Below are 16,567 nucleotides of genomic sequence, written 5' to 3'. Positions count from 1 at the left end.
GATGGAGTGCGTGGCCGCGGACATGGCGGCGGAGGACGTGATGTATGCGTTGGATGAGGCGTTGAGGGAGGGATGTGTTCCTCTTGATGTTTACTTGAAGAGTGTGAGAACCACGTCGAGGGAGCAGTTCTTCCACCGAGCCATCTCCGCGAAGCTTGCTCCACCTCAGTTTGAGCTCGAGAATTAATGGAGTCAATTGTGTGATGTACGTATGATCACATGAATTCTTCCCTTCTTTTTTGTTCTCATTAATAAGGGCTTTGATTCCACTCATATATACATGTAGATATGAAGGATTATATATATATATATGAACATTGATGTTGATAATGGATATGCAGATGCTTTCCGATACCATATACAGACTTGAATGAGGTGTTCCATTTGGTTGCTTGTGTCTCTTTTGATAGATATGTTGTGATCATTTGCATGTTTCAGGTTATTATAGTTTTCTCTTTTCATGGCAATTTATTTAAGTTTTAATTCAATTACCTATTCTTTTATGTTTTTAATCAGTGTCAATTTATCCAGAAGCTTATGCGAATAGATGATATATGATTTATATTGTTAGAAGTTACTTTAGTCCTATTTTTAAGAGTGTAAACATGCATGATAGAAGTTGTTTCTAAATATTAGGAAAAATAACCAAAAACATACACCCACAATTCCTTGGATTGTCATACAATAATGAGAACCCCAGTAACATAGTAAACAGTCAAGATCTGTTCTTACCAATTGGAATACAGAACCAATGATTGACCAACAAAATTAGATCTCTACCACAGCTTGGTGTATGAAGAGCAGAAGGCTGAATTGGCATGTGAGTTGGTGTGTCCTCATCGTCAGCTTCAATCGGCAGAAACAAGTCGGTGTCAGCCTTGTTTTGTTGCACTGCATCTATGCGGATGCGTCCATGGAGTGTGTACATGGGAGTGACAGGCACTTGGTAGTCTCCGATGGAGGACCATCAGGTGTACCTGATGAAAACATTTTTTTGCCAGCTCAATGGAGTACCGCTGAGAGTAGAGCTGCACACACACAGATCCAACACAAGGATTCATTAGAATTATACTACCTGTTTCATGAAGGTTTGAGATAAATGCAACTGAGTTTGTGTTACTTACCATCTATCAACATGACTTTATATAATGTGACAATCACATTCAATAATTAGTTTTGATTGCCAAATCATGAAATTTAACTTGACCGATGTAAAAAGAAAAAAAATTCGACTAATCAATAGAAAATACTCGTATTTGATATTTTATTTCAGTTCAAGAATTAAAAAATTATTCGTATTTCTTATCTCAATCTCCTATCTTATAAATTTTAATTTATTGTAGGTAAAAAAGTTGCATAAGAAATTCAAATGGTTAGATAAACTTAGTAAATTCAGAAATGAAAGCATACATAAAAAGTTGGTTTTTGAGTACTATTAGTACTGAGGTGGTATATGAGTCAGCAGCACCTCAGAGTTCTAATTAGCCAAAAATATTAATCAAACCATGATGAGATAAAATCAATCCATTTTTTTTTTCCTTTTATACTATTTATTTTCATAATCGAATAAAAGGATTATTTTCTTTGATGATTAGAATTAGATTTTCCTTTCATTGCATCCAAATTCACAATATTCTCATTAAGGATTGTTGCTATGGTGCATGGCACTGACAAAGACATTATATATGTTATCTTTTATCCCCAAAATACTAATGAATTCCAAATAAAAAAAGGTCATATTAATTAATTTAATGAGTTCCAAATCAAAGTCTATCTACTTTTAAGATGGAAGCGAAAAAAAGAACAAAAAAAGGGGAGCCAAAAAAGCAAGAAAAAGGATCCCTGAATCTGCTCCTTTTATGTGAAAGCTGATGCAGTGCTCTCCCACCACAAAAGAGGCTGATGAAGCCTGAAAGAGGGGGCTTTTTTAAGGCTTTCTTCAAGCTCACAACAAGCAGCCCATGACCGCTGCTTTTTGAAGCTTAAACCCCGGTTTCGAGGGTGGGAGAGGCAAAGTTAAACAGGGCAATAATAATGTAGCAGCCCCTCCTCGCTTTGTCTCTTCCTCCTTGTTCTTTCCTCCTCTTGCTCTGGACTCACTGCTTACCGCCCCCCCACCCCCACAGCTGCCCACAAAAGCCAAACCGAGCTCATCATGGGATCCAGTCTCTTCCCCTCACCACTAGTGTAGTGTGGCAGGGGGAAGGATCACATCCTCCACGCCTCGCACCTTCTTGCCTCGCCCCTGCTCCCAAAGATCCTGTCTTGCCTTGAGTTTTCGGCCAAGGGCAACATAACAAGGTATGCCTTTTCCATCTCTTTTCTCGATGGCATGCGAATTATCCATGTATGTGGAGGGGGTAGCTGACCCGTGTTTCCTTCCTCCTCGCTCGTATGTTCGTTTGCAGTGGGAGGAAGAGGGCAAATCGAAATCTTGGGCGTTTCCGTGCTTGCATCCATGGAGACCGCATCTCCATGTGCATCTTCTGGGTCTGCCAGCCATCTGGAGCTATCAAGTTCGGATGACCTCCCCGTTCAACAGAGCCTGCTCTTGTCAGACGGTCTCGAGGTACTACTATACACCCCATTGCTTCCTTCTCTTATGTGCCCCAGAGGGAGCTCAGTTCTAAAGCTCTCGCTTTTTGATTTAGGGAACAGTGTAGATACGATGGGGGTAGTAGTGGATCTTTGGAACATGTATTGTTGTGGACAGTTAGTTAGGTTTTTGGGGATTCTGTAGCTTGATTGTTGGTTCAATCTTGCTACTGTATTGCAAATATTGGTCTTGCAAAACTAGAATCTTTGTTCTGCAGATTTTGGTTATATTATGGGGTCTGTTTTCCTTTTCTTTTCACTCCTCCAACCCAACAACGTGGCTTCATATATGAGTGTCATTTTTATAAAAATAAGGACTTTTTTTTTTTTTTCCAATTTTACCTTGTTTTCTGTCTATTAATAATCATTTTCTCAACTTCATTATCAGAATTAGTATATGGACAAGTGTGCTAGCACCATCTATACCTAATATCTCACTTTCATGCTAAACCTCGCTTGCCATGCTAACCAAATGAGGAAGTCTTAGAGCATTGTTTCATTCTACCGGAGTTGATAATTTTGAATTATATAATGAAAAATGTTATGTAGATTATTGGAGTCAGCCAAAGTTTAACAGCTATTATCGTTAGTTTTAGTTTGACTTAATTCTTTGAAACATGTTCGACTCCCACAGACAACTACAGTAACTGATTTCAGAACCATTCTAGTCTTGAAGAGATTAACATGCTCCCGATGACCTTGATATTTAACTTGCCTCTTGATTTTAGGCTTTGAGGAATATGCGGTCGCAGTTATACTCGGCAGCAGAATATTTTGAGCTATCTTACATCAACGACGATCGGAAAGAAACGTATGTTTGGTTCTACGTCATATCCTAATTTTCTTTGATAATTGGGATTTGAAATGTTAGAACTTTTCCTGATCTGAAGCTACCGTGATTGGTCTAATGCAGAGTGATGAGGACTCTGAAAGATTATGCTGTTGAGGCAGTTGTTAATGCTGTGGATCATTTAGGTTCAGTGTCACATAAGGTAAACAATCTTCTCAATGAAGAGGTTGATGAGGTCTCTGTAGCAGAGTCTGAAGTATCTTGCATTGAGCAGGTATCATTCGGTCGATTGTTTTCTTTTACCTTTTTTGTTAATGTAGTAGTGCATCATCTTACCAGCCTTCTATCTTCTCACCTTCAGAGACTTCGTACATGCCAAGCATGTATTGACCAGGAAGGTCTTTCTCAACAGTCCCTTTTGATCAGACCTCCAAAGTATCACAAGCACTACATTCTACAAGGCAAATAATGTTTTCATTTCCATCTATCTATATATGTGTTGTTTACTCTGTTTGATCGTGAAACATTCCTCATGGCCAGGTTTCTGGAGCTTCAATTAGATAACTGATAATACTGCACCTTGTTCTCTCTTGTCATTAGATGAATCCATGGTCGATTGTGACAGACAAGCCAAGCTAAAGTACGAAGAACTTCATCCACCTACGGAGAACGGCAAACTACAGCAGCATCAGAGCGGTAACATCATCTTTATACCTTGTATCATATAAAATGTGGCTGAGAAAAATATAGTGACATATTCATATTTCTGCAAGCTTGTTCAGCAACAAGCTGTAGGCCATCTCCAAACAGGTATGTCGTTCTCCAGTCCGTTTAATGGTGCTGAAATCTTGAATCTAAATCCAGATTGGCCAAGATTAAAGACAATGAGTTGGTACTGCATGCAGGAATGCTCGTTCATCATCCCCTTCCCCCTGTCCTCCTTTAGTAAGAGAACACTCTTCATCACCTTCTCACAACTCACAGCCGGCTTCACCTTTACCACAACTAGAGAAGATCTCTTCAAAAGGTGCTGTGAAGTTGAATTGGCTAACACCTTCTCTTGATTATGATTTGTACAATTACATGAGATTAAGTTGAGATTCATATGATTCGTATTTTGCTCTTTTCAATACAGGAAGAAGAGATAATTCACCACTTCGAGCTTCTAATCCACTTACACGAGCAAGATCAGCAGCAAATAGACCGCCTATTCCTAACTCATCAAAGCAGGTTGATTGAGTTGATTCCTTTTTCTGTATTTTCTTTGTTGTAGATGATTCTATGTGAGATGAAAGTAATTTCACAAACGATGAGCTTTTTCTACATTCATTGCACAACTACCGCAAAATTTAAAATGGTACAGAAACCTAGATTGTGCATATTATGTTTCCAGAGATGCCACAGTCTATCTTACTAGCATGAATATGTGGTGGTCTTTCTTCTGATCATTTATAATTACTCTTTTGTTTTTCGTTGCAGTATCCTCTGGAGTCCCAAAATTCACTACCAAATTGCTTGCATGATGAACGGTACAATGGCAAAGACACCGAGCGAAATCCAACCAAGAAGAAAGGGTTCCTCAAGTCACTGCTCATGCGGAATAGGTCATGGACTGATGAATCACTGTACAGCTACTTGGATGAATATTAAGGAAGCTCATTGAAGTACAAAAATAGATGATGACAATAAGCCATCAGCAAGCAATTCCTTCAATTTTGCTAATTCAAAAAGCTTTGTTATATATGTATTGCTCTGTTATGGACGGATGCATCTTTGTGCAAGGCAAATGATGTGTTGCTAAAATCTGGTCCCAATTGTAATCCAATATCTCAGCTGCCTGCTTTCATTCAGATTCAGCAGTCTAAATGGGCGCTGTTGATACATGGAAGAGCGAAGTGCCAATTTGCTTGCTGCCTAATTGTTGGATGTGGGAAATCCTTTGTGGCAAGTGCATTCATGGATTATAATTTCTTTGATATACTATTCATGATTCCAAGAAAATTGTTATTGGGACAGATGATATGTTTGTGGGGATGCACACATCGAGTAATAATAGATATTAAGAATTGAAGTATTACTGATGAAAATTTTCTTTCTCGCATCTCATAATTGCTTAAAATTTATTTTTCGGGCATGATTAGCTACAAAATCCAATTTTGCTTGTTTGATGAAACGATTTTAGTAGTTGCTTAAAATCTTATATTAATTTTATTATTTTCAAAAAATATGCTTAAACTAAGGCAATTTTATAAGCACTTTTTATGATTGATTAATAATGATTAGTGTTAATTTTGGTTTATATATTTCAATCTAATCTATAAAAAAATCTTAGTAACGTAAAATATATGAGGTAAAAAAAATATTTATATAAAGATAAGGAAGAATGGAGTACACAATACAAAATAATCAAAATAAATCGTAATTCAGGAATACTGAAAAATCATGATTCATTTAGATATATATTCTCTTTAATCATTAGAAAAACAAATCATAAGAGAACTAATAGTAAAATATCTTGATTCATTTATTTGTGAAAGATTATGATTCGTTTTGGATAAATCTAAGAAAGAACCATGGGAGAACCAATTGTAAAAAGTTTTGATTTATACAAATAAATCTCAAATCATAAATACCAAGAAGTCAAGTAAAAGATTTTAGATAAATATCCTATTTAGTAAAACAAAAGAATTATACGAGAACAAATAACAAAAGATCTTTAATTATCCATTTCAAAGATTCAATATGCCTAATTCTTTTATAATAAAATCAAATTATTCTTCGTTTAGTAAAAATATATACTAACTAATATTTCATGTTAATGAAATCTAAAGATATATCATTAATGCTAATATGATCTTTAATAAAATGATATCTAATATTAATGTGCTTGGTCAAAGAGTGTTGAATAGGATTCTTTATTAAACAAATTATACTAGTATTATCATATTTTATAATGATATTTTTTAGGCAAAGTTTATAATCTTATAAAGTATTATTCATCCAAATTACATACCCATAATATACACTAACCACAACATATTCAGCTCTAGTTATAGAAAGTGCGATAGAGTTTTGTTTCTTGGATGATTAAGATACAAAGTGTACGACCTTAGAATTAGCAAGTTTTTGCTAGTCATAGGTGCCCTGCAAGCTAATCACGTAAGTGATGACACGTGTGACTTGACACGCAGTCTTTTTGCTTGTTATTATTATTTGATATTTTATTACTTTATATTGCCTGTTGCATAAATATATTGTGATATCCATGGATTTGTGCAATGAGAATATGATCATGATGAGATCACGATAATAAGACCGATTCGCCTTTAAACACAAATCCTAAATAATTCTAGTCATAGATTACTTAAAAGGGACATCGAGATAACTGTATAGACTGGTATGCTATATACCCATCCATATGATGGATGCAGTTGGTCTTATAGTTGCTCGTGTGGAGACACTAAGAATATAGTGCAAGTGCTCGTTGGAGAATGAGTTCACTGATTGATTCACTTACGAAATTCTGGATGGTTAATGATACATTATTGTTAGATAGCGATTCTGAAATCCTAGTGGTGTACTTTGTCCTTAGACTTAAGAAACCAAAGATGTCCTGTATGAGTATTCTATTCTTTGATACCAGACTTATAGGTTTGAAAGTTTCAGATTTAGCACAACCAGTCATCGAGAGTGGTAACCAACTTTACGATGGCCATTGAGTATCGATAGAGGATCATCAATCTTGGAGTCATAAGAGGAATATTCAATGTATTTTTGCTCAGACAAATCCTTAGCTAGGGTCGTTCGGATTGAGAGAGCAAAAGTTCTTCGGGAGAATCTGATTAAAGCGAGACTAGAGGAGAAACCGTATGAGTCTGATAGTACCATGTCTGGTATACGATGTTTGAGATATTAAAGGATATTTGTTAAAGGATCCACATTACATGTTTCTGATCAAAATAAATATAATTTTTGTGGTAGGTGTGGACACTTTGTATATAAATGTCTATCGAAGAAGTATGGCTTGTATAAATTAGTTTGAGACCATAAATGACCTTATGTCAAAAATAAAGATGGATAGATCTAATCATAAGGGACCTAAAGCTAAATGGATACCTAGAACAAACCCACATTTCTTGTAGACATCTCTAAAATTGAAACATAGGAGCAAAAGATAATTTTTTGATTGTGACTGCTCAAGGCTTATGACTGGAGATCCAACACACTTCACAAAACTCATTATTCGAAACAAAATGATTTTAAAAATATTTTATATTTAAATCATGCTTATGATTTAATGATTTAATTATGTATAATTATTTGAAGTAATGATGATTTTTATGATTTATGGTTTATTAATCTTAATGATTTCTATGATGAAATTTACTTTTTCGGTTCTAAACGATGATGCATATTTTTATTTGGTATAAAAAACAAAGACATGCTTATATGAAATAAATCACATGAATTGAAAGAACTAAAAAGGGAATATATTTTACAATTTTCTCTATCTCTATCTCATCAATATTTTAATAAGAAATTGATAAATCTATTTATGTCATTTTGATTCTTTTGAAAATGATTTTAATGATTGGATGATTTTAATTTGAATGAGTTTTATCTATATCATAATCTTGATGACTTAGAGATTTTTTATGCATGAATCAAGTTCTTCTATGTTTCTTTTTGTCATAGAGAAGTTTTTATCCTAATCATGATCTTGATTTCTCGATATTTGATACTTAATTTTTTTTTATGAATTAAGATGTTATATTTATTTTCCTATATTTCTTTTTGTCATTTACTAAAGAGGAGAATTATCCATATGAATTATGGTTCTTCTTGATCTCTTAGAATCTAAACTTGAGAATTTTTTTTTTATGAATCAAGATCATTTACTATGATTCTTCTTTCGCTATTTGACATATCTAAATACACCATGATATGTTACTTGACTTCTTGATGATTATAATTTTTTTGTACAACTCTTTTATATCTATGGTTATGTACCTTTTGTGATGATTTAAAAATTAAAGTAAAAGGAAAAGAATTACAACATTGTATTCTTTTCTTCTTTTTAACAATGACAAAGGGGGAGAAAGAATTACTAGCTCAAAAGCAAAGAATTACTAAATTTGCACATCTCTAAATTTGCTAGTTTGCAAATTACAAAATGAAGCAAAAATTACTATGTTGCTCGTCTCAAGAAGCAAAACTTGTTAGCCTTGGTACTTCAAAGAGAATTGAAAGAGAAGTAAAACTTGATAATTCACTATCTTGCAAAATGATGAAAAATTTGTTAAATTTCTAGTTGCACTCTCCTTTTTATCGATGACAAAGGAGGAGAAGATATGATGATAATGATGTTTTGAAATTATGATTTGAAATTTTGAATGATGTATGCAATGATGAATGTAATGACTTACTGCATATGATTATTTTGATATGATATGTTGAGGTTCTATCAATATGGCATATTGATAGGGGGAGTTTAGTTTAAACTCTATCATCAATTGATTGTCATCATAAAAAAGGAGGAGATCATTGAATCTCGGATTTTGATGATGAAATCAATTGATGAGTTTGTGATCTAATCTATGTTCTGAGTGATGCAGGATTAGTTTCGAACAAAGAAAGGTAAATTGATTGAAGTAGGAGGAATCAGACATTAGACCGAAGTTGAACATGTCAGGAGATTGAATGTCGGGCTAGAGGATCGGTCGATGTGTCGGCAGAAGGACTTCATGCTGTGAGTTCGAGCATCGGGCTGAAGGATCGAATGTTATGCCAAGGAGATTGAAAGTTGCGGGAGTCAACATATCGATTAGGCAATACGCCGAAGAGGACGATGCGTTGAAGAATCAGATAAAGTATCGGACAACATATGATTCGTGCTTTATAATAATTTGTCTAGATCAAGTTAGTTTAGGTCTAATTGAGTCAACATTAGGGTGAAACAATGCTAACTCAATTAGGGGCCAATTAGGCCTGAATTATGGCTAAATTGGGTCTATTGTTTGACCCATTCAGTATCCTGTAGTAGTGTCTAATGGTGGTAACGCCTAGACTAGGCGGTGGTACTACTAGACTGGGTGGTGGTACTGCCCAAACATAGTCTCCCAGACTATGTCAGGTGATGGTTCCACTAGTTTGGACAGTGGTACCGCCTAGTATCAAGTGGTAGTACAACAAGACTGGGCAATAGTACCGCCTAGTGTTAGAATGTACTAGCTATGGTACCACCAGCACCCCGAAATCCTAGAGATTCAATTTTTTTGCTCTAATTTTGAAGCTATTTGGGGCCTATAAAAACCCCACTCATCCTTGCTCAGTTAGCACAAAGAACTCTCAAGCTCTAAGTGTTGGGTGAAGTTTAAGAGAGGGGTGAGTGGTTGTAAAGGTTATCTCCTAAACCTATGAAAAGGAGAAAAGAAGATGTAAAAGGGTAGTTGATCTTCGCTCATTGAAAGAAGATCGGTAGTAGAAGCCGATGGCCTTGAGTGAAGAGGAATCGAAAGTGAATGTCGGTCACAACGACTGAACCACTATAAAATTAGTGTGCCTCCCTTTCTTTGCTTGTTTACTTATTTTGCAACTGCTTTACCTACTCATTACTACTCTTGCAAATATTTTAAGTTTAAACATCTTTCTGATATGATTTTATCAAACGAAGTTTTCAAACCAGCATGATTTTATGAAAGCACTAATTCACCCACCGCCCCCCCCTCCCTCCCTTAGTGTCGATTCACGATCCTAACAAAGTGTCCTCCTCTTTAAGTTTCAGGCTTAGTCTAAGAGAAGTGTGAGGCTTGTAAAAGTTATCTCCTAAATCTATGAAAAGGAGAAAGAGTTGTAAGAGTGTAGTTGATCTTCGTCCGTTGAAAGAAGATCATTAGCGAACGCTGGTGGCCTCGATGGAAGAGGAATTAGAAGTAGATATAGGTCATGACGACCGTACCACTATGAATCTAGTTTGCACTTTCTTTTTGTATTTCATTGCTATTATATTATGAGTTAATTGCTTAGTTCACTTTCTCTAAGTCAAGCACGCTTTCATTTTCGTCGAACAAAGATTTTCCAAAACCAACGTTTTTATCGAAAGCACTAATTCACCCCCCCCCCCTCTTAGTGCTAATTTTATTGAATCTCAGATTTTGATGATGAAACCAATCGATAGTGTTTATGATTTAATCTGTATTTTAAGTAACGTAAGAAGCTTCAACCAAGGAGAGATAATTAAAGTAGGAAGAATCATGTTGGGCTAGAGAGAAACATGTCAGAAGATTGAGCATCGAGCCGAAGGATCGGTCGATGTATTGATAGAAGGCATCGGGCCATGGGATCAGGCATCAGGCCAAGAAGAGCGGAAATTACGCTAAGGAAATCAGAGTTGCAGAGGTCAAATGGCCGATTGGGCAATAGGCCGCAAGAGAGGATGATGCGCCGAAGAATCGGACGAGGCATCGATAAACCAATGACACGTCGGACAATATTTGATTAGCTTGGTAATAATTGTCTAGATCGAAGTAGGCTTTAAGTGTGCAGGATTAACTACGATAGTGATCAAGGCATAAAGTAAAATGAAGTCTTGGAGTTAAGAACAAGATTTCGTTGGGAGTTTGAGAGTTCATCGAAAGTTCGGACGTTCGTCGGAAGTTCTACCAGAATTGACTTAGAAGTCTAGGAGCTTGCCAAAGAAACTCATCGAAACTCACCAAGAAGATCATCGTGAAGTCTAGGAGCTTGCCGAAAGTCCGTTGGAACATTATCGAGAGATCGTCGAAAGTTCGCTGTAAGATCATTGGAAGCTCGTCGGAAGAAACATAGACTTACAGACTTATTTAGTTTAGTAAATGTCTTAAAATTCGTAGTTAGCACATAATTGGGTTGGAATTTGGTCAACTCAATTAGGAGCCAATTGGGCCAAATTTGAGCTATGTTGGGCTAAGTGAAAGGCCCTAACAATAACCCAACAAGTGGCACTATTGGTGGCACAGTCTCCGAGACTATGTCAGGCGGTGGTACCACCCAATGGTAGTGTCAGGTGGTGGTACTGCCCAGACACAATCTTCCAAGCGATGGTACCGCCCAACACAGACAGTGGTACCGCTAGGACCCCAAAAATCGGGGATGAGACATTTTTAGGCTCCAAGTTTGAATCCACTTGAGGCATATAAATACCCCTCTCATCCCTAGTTAACACACACAACTAAGAGCAAAAAGAAAAGAAAACGCTGTTGTAATCTTGTGTCAACTTGAAGAACTTATCGGATCATTAATAACCTATGAGATGACTTACAATGCTCATGAATAGCTTGAGAACAACATTCCAAAGAACATGAAGGATTTGGCACTTAGAACAAATGAAGTTCACTCGAATGAAAGCTCAAGTGATGATGAACTCGAACTTCTCATATAAAATTTAAAAGGTTCATTAAACAAGAATTTAAAAATAAAAATAAACTTAAAAAGAAGAAGAGAGCACTTAAGATAGCCGGGAACGAATCGAGTTCATCCGAAGATAAAGAACAAATCAATAAAGGCGAGATGGCAAACTATGCTTTAACGGCTTTTGATGATAAGGTAACCAAAATTTATTTAATTTATTTCAAAGTTACATGATGTATTTCATGAGTTGTTTTTAAATTAGTTAAAAAATAAAAAAAATTATAAAAAATTATATCATGCTTCTTTTCCTAGCTATTTTTAAAAAAGATCATGATAATTACATGTTTTATGAAAATACAATAATATGATGCTTGTATACCTAGTAAGATTAATCTTATGAATATGTTTAAGAAGCAATAATGTATATCATGTTGATTTTCGTATTGCCTTTCGATTTTGATTGAAGATGCCTTATGTTGAATGAAATCATTCTTGATGTTTTAATGAAAATGCTAAGAGGTTTGATATCATGCTTAACAAGTTTATATTTCGAAATTATGTATGATGATTTTTATGATTTATGGATTATCGATCTTTGCCGTAAATGAAGTTCTTTTTCGGTTTTAAACGTTGATGTATGTATTTAATTGGCACAAATGAAAAAAGAATGCTTCTATGAAATAAATCATATAAATTAAAAGAGAAAAGTATTTTTCTTGAATATTTCTTTTTCTTTATCTTATCGATTTTTCACTAAGAGATTGATAAAGTATTTATGCCATTTTGAATATCTTGAAAGTGATTTTGATGATTTGTTGATTTGAATTTGAATGAGTTTCATGATGTTTATCTTGATTTCTTGACATTTATAACTTGAGATTTACCCTATATGAATTGAGATATTTTATCCTCGATGTTTCTTTTTGCTATCTACCATCCAAATGAATCATGACTTTTTGGAATTACAATTTTTATGATTCATACTGAATTGAGAGATATTATATATAAATCGAGATCCTTTATGTATTCTCTCGTGACACCTTTTTCTATAGGAATGTCTTTATCAATATCATGATCTTGAATTCTCGATATTGATACTTGAAAATTTTCTTTAAATCAAGATCTTGTTTTTGAACTCCTATGTTTCTTTTTTTTTATTTACTAAAAGGGAGATTTGTCAAGATAAATCATGTCATTTAGTATTCATGTCTTAATCCTTCGTGATCTTTGATATTTTATCTTTCGTGATATGATTTTTAATATAATTCATTGTATTCATGAAGTGTTTATCTCATCACCCAACTAATTTTTCTTGATATTCTTCATGTGATGATATGAACTTATACATGAAATACTCATGATATTATGTTGATATAAACAAATGAGAAGTTATGATCATGTATGGTAGGATGTAATATAATTTGATATTTTGATACCATCGTGATTTGAAATACTTATGATTTAGAATGATGCATGCAATACTATGATTTTTTTTTAATGAAATGATGTGAAAGTCAACAATTATCATTTTCTGAAATGATATCATATTACAATTAAGAATGATATTTTATCTTTGTCATGATTTAGAAATTGATATAAAAAGAAAAGAATTATAAAATTATATTCTTTCCTTCTTTTGACAATGACAAAGGGATAGAAAAGTTGCTAGTTTGCACATCATAAAGAGAAGCAAAAAGCTTTCTAATATAAGAAGATGCAAAACTTTGCCAACTTTATAAAATTTGCTAGCTTGTATGTTCCAAAATTATGTAAAACTTACTAAATTTGTTAGCTTACACAAGTCAAGAAAATGTAAAAACATGCTAACTTATTCATCTCAAAAGAAAAGCAAAGATTGCTAACTTGCATATTTCAAGAAGCAAAAGTTGCTTTCTTGAACATCTCAAAATTGCTACCTTGCACGTTCTAAAATGTTGTAAAATTCACTAGCTTGCATGATGTAGAACTTGCCATCTTGAACATCACCAAGAATTGCTATTTTGCAATCTCAAGAGAAGCAAAAGTGCTATCTTGCCTATCTTAAGAAGCAAAATTTGCACTTTGCACGTTGCAAAAGAAAGCAAGAATTGCTAGCATGGACACTTCAATAAGAGTCAAAAATGCTATCTTACGTTCTTTTTTGAAAACTTACTAGTTTAAACATTGCAAAGAAAAGCAAACATGCTAAACTCTACATATATCTAAAACTTGCTAACTTGCATAATGATAAAACTTGAGTATGTTTATTATGCAATGATTTGAAATTATGTCTAAACACTTGCTAGTTGCACTTATCCTTTTTGTTGATGACAAAGGGGGAGAAGTTATGATGACAATTATGCATGGAATGATGTATTGAATGATTTGATTATGTATGATTTTATGATAACGTATTACAAATATTAATGATTAAATTTGCTTTGACTTGAATTCAATTTGAATTCAAGAGTTCAATCAATATGACATATTGATAGGGGGAGTTAAGGTTAACTCCGTCATCAATTAGTTATCATCATCAAAAAGGAAGAGATTGTTCAATCTTAGATTTTGATGATAAAACCAATTGATAGTATTTATGATTTAATCTATGTTTTGAGTGACACAAGAAGCTTCGATCAGGGAGAGACAATTAAAGCAGGAAGAATCCTATTGGGTCGGAGAGAAATATATCAGAAGATTGGACGTCGAGCCGAAAGATCAGTCGACGTATCGATAGAAGGCCTCGAACCATGAGATCGGGCATTGGGCCAAAAAGAGTAGAAATTGTGCCAAGGAAATTGGAGTTATAGAGGTTAACTGGCCGATTGGGTAAAAGGTCACAAGAGAGGACGATATGCCGAAGAATCGGATGAGGCGTTGATAAACCAATGACATGTCGGATAACATTTGATTAGCTTAGTAATAATTGTTTAGATCGAAGTAAGCTTTAAGTGTGTAGGATTAACTACGATAGCAATCAAGATATAAAGCAAAATGAAGTCCCAAAGTTAAGAATAAGATTTCGTTGGAAGTTCGAGAGTTCATCGAAAGTCCGAACGTTCATCGAAAGTTCTACCAGAATTGACCAAAAAGTCCAGAAGCTTACCAAAGAAACTCATCGAAACTCGCCAAAAAGATCGTCATGAAATCCAGGAGCTTGCCGGGAGTCCGCTTGAACATTACCAAGAGATCGTCGAAAGTTCGCCAGAAAATCGTCGAAAGAAACTTAGACTTACGGACTTATTTAGCTTAGTAAATGTCATAAAATTCATAGTTAGCACATAATTGGGTTAGAATTGAGCCAACTTAATTAGGGCCAATGGGCCAAGTTTGGGCTATGTTGGGCCAAGTGAAAGGCCTAAACAATGACCCAATAGGTGGCACCATCGGTGGCACAATCTCTGAGACTATGTTAGGCAGTGGTATTACTAGATTGGGTGGTGGTACTGCCCAGTGGTAGTGTCAGGCGGTGGTACCACCAAGACATAATTTTCTAAGCGATGGTACCGCTAAGGCCTCGAAAACCGGGGAGACCTTTTTAGGCTCCAAGTTTGAATCCATTTGAGGAATCGATGGAGTAGATGTAGGTTATGACGACCGAACCACTATAAATTGGTTTGCATTTCATTTTGAGCAATTTACCTTTACTGCAAACTGATTTATCTTTTTATTGCTTTCACTATGCTTCCATACTCTTTCAATTTAATATCTTTATAAAATAGTTTTCGTCGAAATCAGATTTTTATCGAACGAAAAGATTTCAAACCGACATAATTTTTTCGCTACACTAATTCACCTCCCGCCCCGCCCCCCCCTTTTAGTGCCAACTCATTCCTAACAAATTTCGGTCTTAACAAATCCAACACTCTTTTTATCTTTTAATTCTATAGTAATTTGACTAGATCATATTGAGCTTTGTCAAGATTAAATTTTGATTGAGATGTAATAGATTGACGTTTTTATACTTTATTTAGATATTTTGCTTGTATATTTCTCCAAAAATTATCTTTACTTTTTGATGATGTGATAACTATGATGATGATATTGTTCTTCGATATTATAAGTAAAATTACTTTTTGATGACGTTGTAACTATGATGACGATGTTGTTCTTTCATATTTTAACTAAAATTATGCATATGTTTTGTGCAATCATTATTATTGATATTAAATAAAAATTTTGATGTTTTAACTAATGGTATGCATATGATTTTTGTAATGATTAATATTAAAAGTCACTAATATTTGTGATTAAAATTATTTCAAATTGAATTCAAAGACTAACACTGAAAGGTTATTATTTTTTGAATTCAAGTTCATTATATTTCAAAATAACATATAGGTAGAGAGAGCTTGGTTAAAACTCTGTCATCAATTAGTTGTCATTATAAAAAAGAGGGATATTATTGAATCTCATATTTTAATAATGAAATCAATTAATAAGTTTATGGACTAATATGTTTTTAAGATAAATGATACAGGAAATGCATCGATCAAGGACTTGAACCATCAAAAGATAAATTATCTAAGTAGGAGAATTAGACATTGTGTCGGAAAAAGTATCATGTCAGAAATTAGATGTCGAGCTAGAGGATTGGTTGACATATCGAAGACTGAACTTTGTACTATAAGTTTGGGCATCGTGCCGGAAGGATCGGGTATTGCGCCAAAAGATCGGATATCACGGGAAAGTTGAGATGCTGATGGATCGAGCGATATGCCGAAGGAAAGGACGATGTGTCGGAGGTTCGAACGAAGTGTTAAAAGATTTGACGACACGTCAGAATGGCATACAACATATTGAAAAGCTTCATAA

The 16,567-nt window shown here is 34.6% G+C and overlaps 2 protein-coding genes across 3 annotated transcripts in view; both read left to right on the top strand.

Annotated features, from left to right (window-relative positions):
- The window catches only part of LOC135670976 (protein ELC-like), a 996-nt gene extending 809 nt beyond the window's left edge, over positions 1–187 (top strand). The window contains exon 1 of the mRNA XM_065178786.1: positions 1–187. This exon is cut by the window's left edge and continues 809 nt beyond it. Coding sequence (XP_065034858.1) covers positions 1–187 — 187 coding nt within the window.
- Positions 188–1,914: 1,727 nt separating this feature from the next.
- On the top strand, positions 1,915–5,303 carry LOC103999591 (probable protein ABIL3). 2 transcript variants are annotated; one of them, XM_009421376.3, is made up of 10 exons: positions 1,915–2,301; positions 2,409–2,569; positions 3,324–3,406; positions 3,509–3,659; positions 3,747–3,846; positions 3,986–4,081; positions 4,168–4,195; positions 4,291–4,412; positions 4,521–4,615; positions 4,865–5,303. In XM_009421376.3, the coding sequence occupies exons 2-10, from the start codon at positions 2,459–2,461 to the stop codon at positions 5,033–5,035; spliced, it is 957 nt and encodes a 318-aa protein (XP_009419651.2). In that variant the 5' UTR covers positions 1,915–2,301; positions 2,409–2,458; the 3' UTR covers positions 5,036–5,303. The 2 variants fall into 2 exon arrangements, with proteins under 2 accessions (XP_009419651.2, XP_009419650.2); XM_009421375.3 differs by having other exon boundaries at positions 4,159–4,195.
- The last annotated feature ends 11,264 nt before the right edge of the window (positions 5,304–16,567 follow it).

Source organism: Musa acuminata, unplaced genomic scaffold (assembly GCF_036884655.1).
Source record: "Musa acuminata AAA Group cultivar baxijiao unplaced genomic scaffold, Cavendish_Baxijiao_AAA HiC_scaffold_1137, whole genome shotgun sequence".
Classification (NCBI taxonomy): Eukaryota; Viridiplantae; Streptophyta; class Magnoliopsida; order Zingiberales; family Musaceae; genus Musa; species Musa acuminata.
This window is presented reverse-complemented; position numbering and strand designations above follow the sequence as displayed.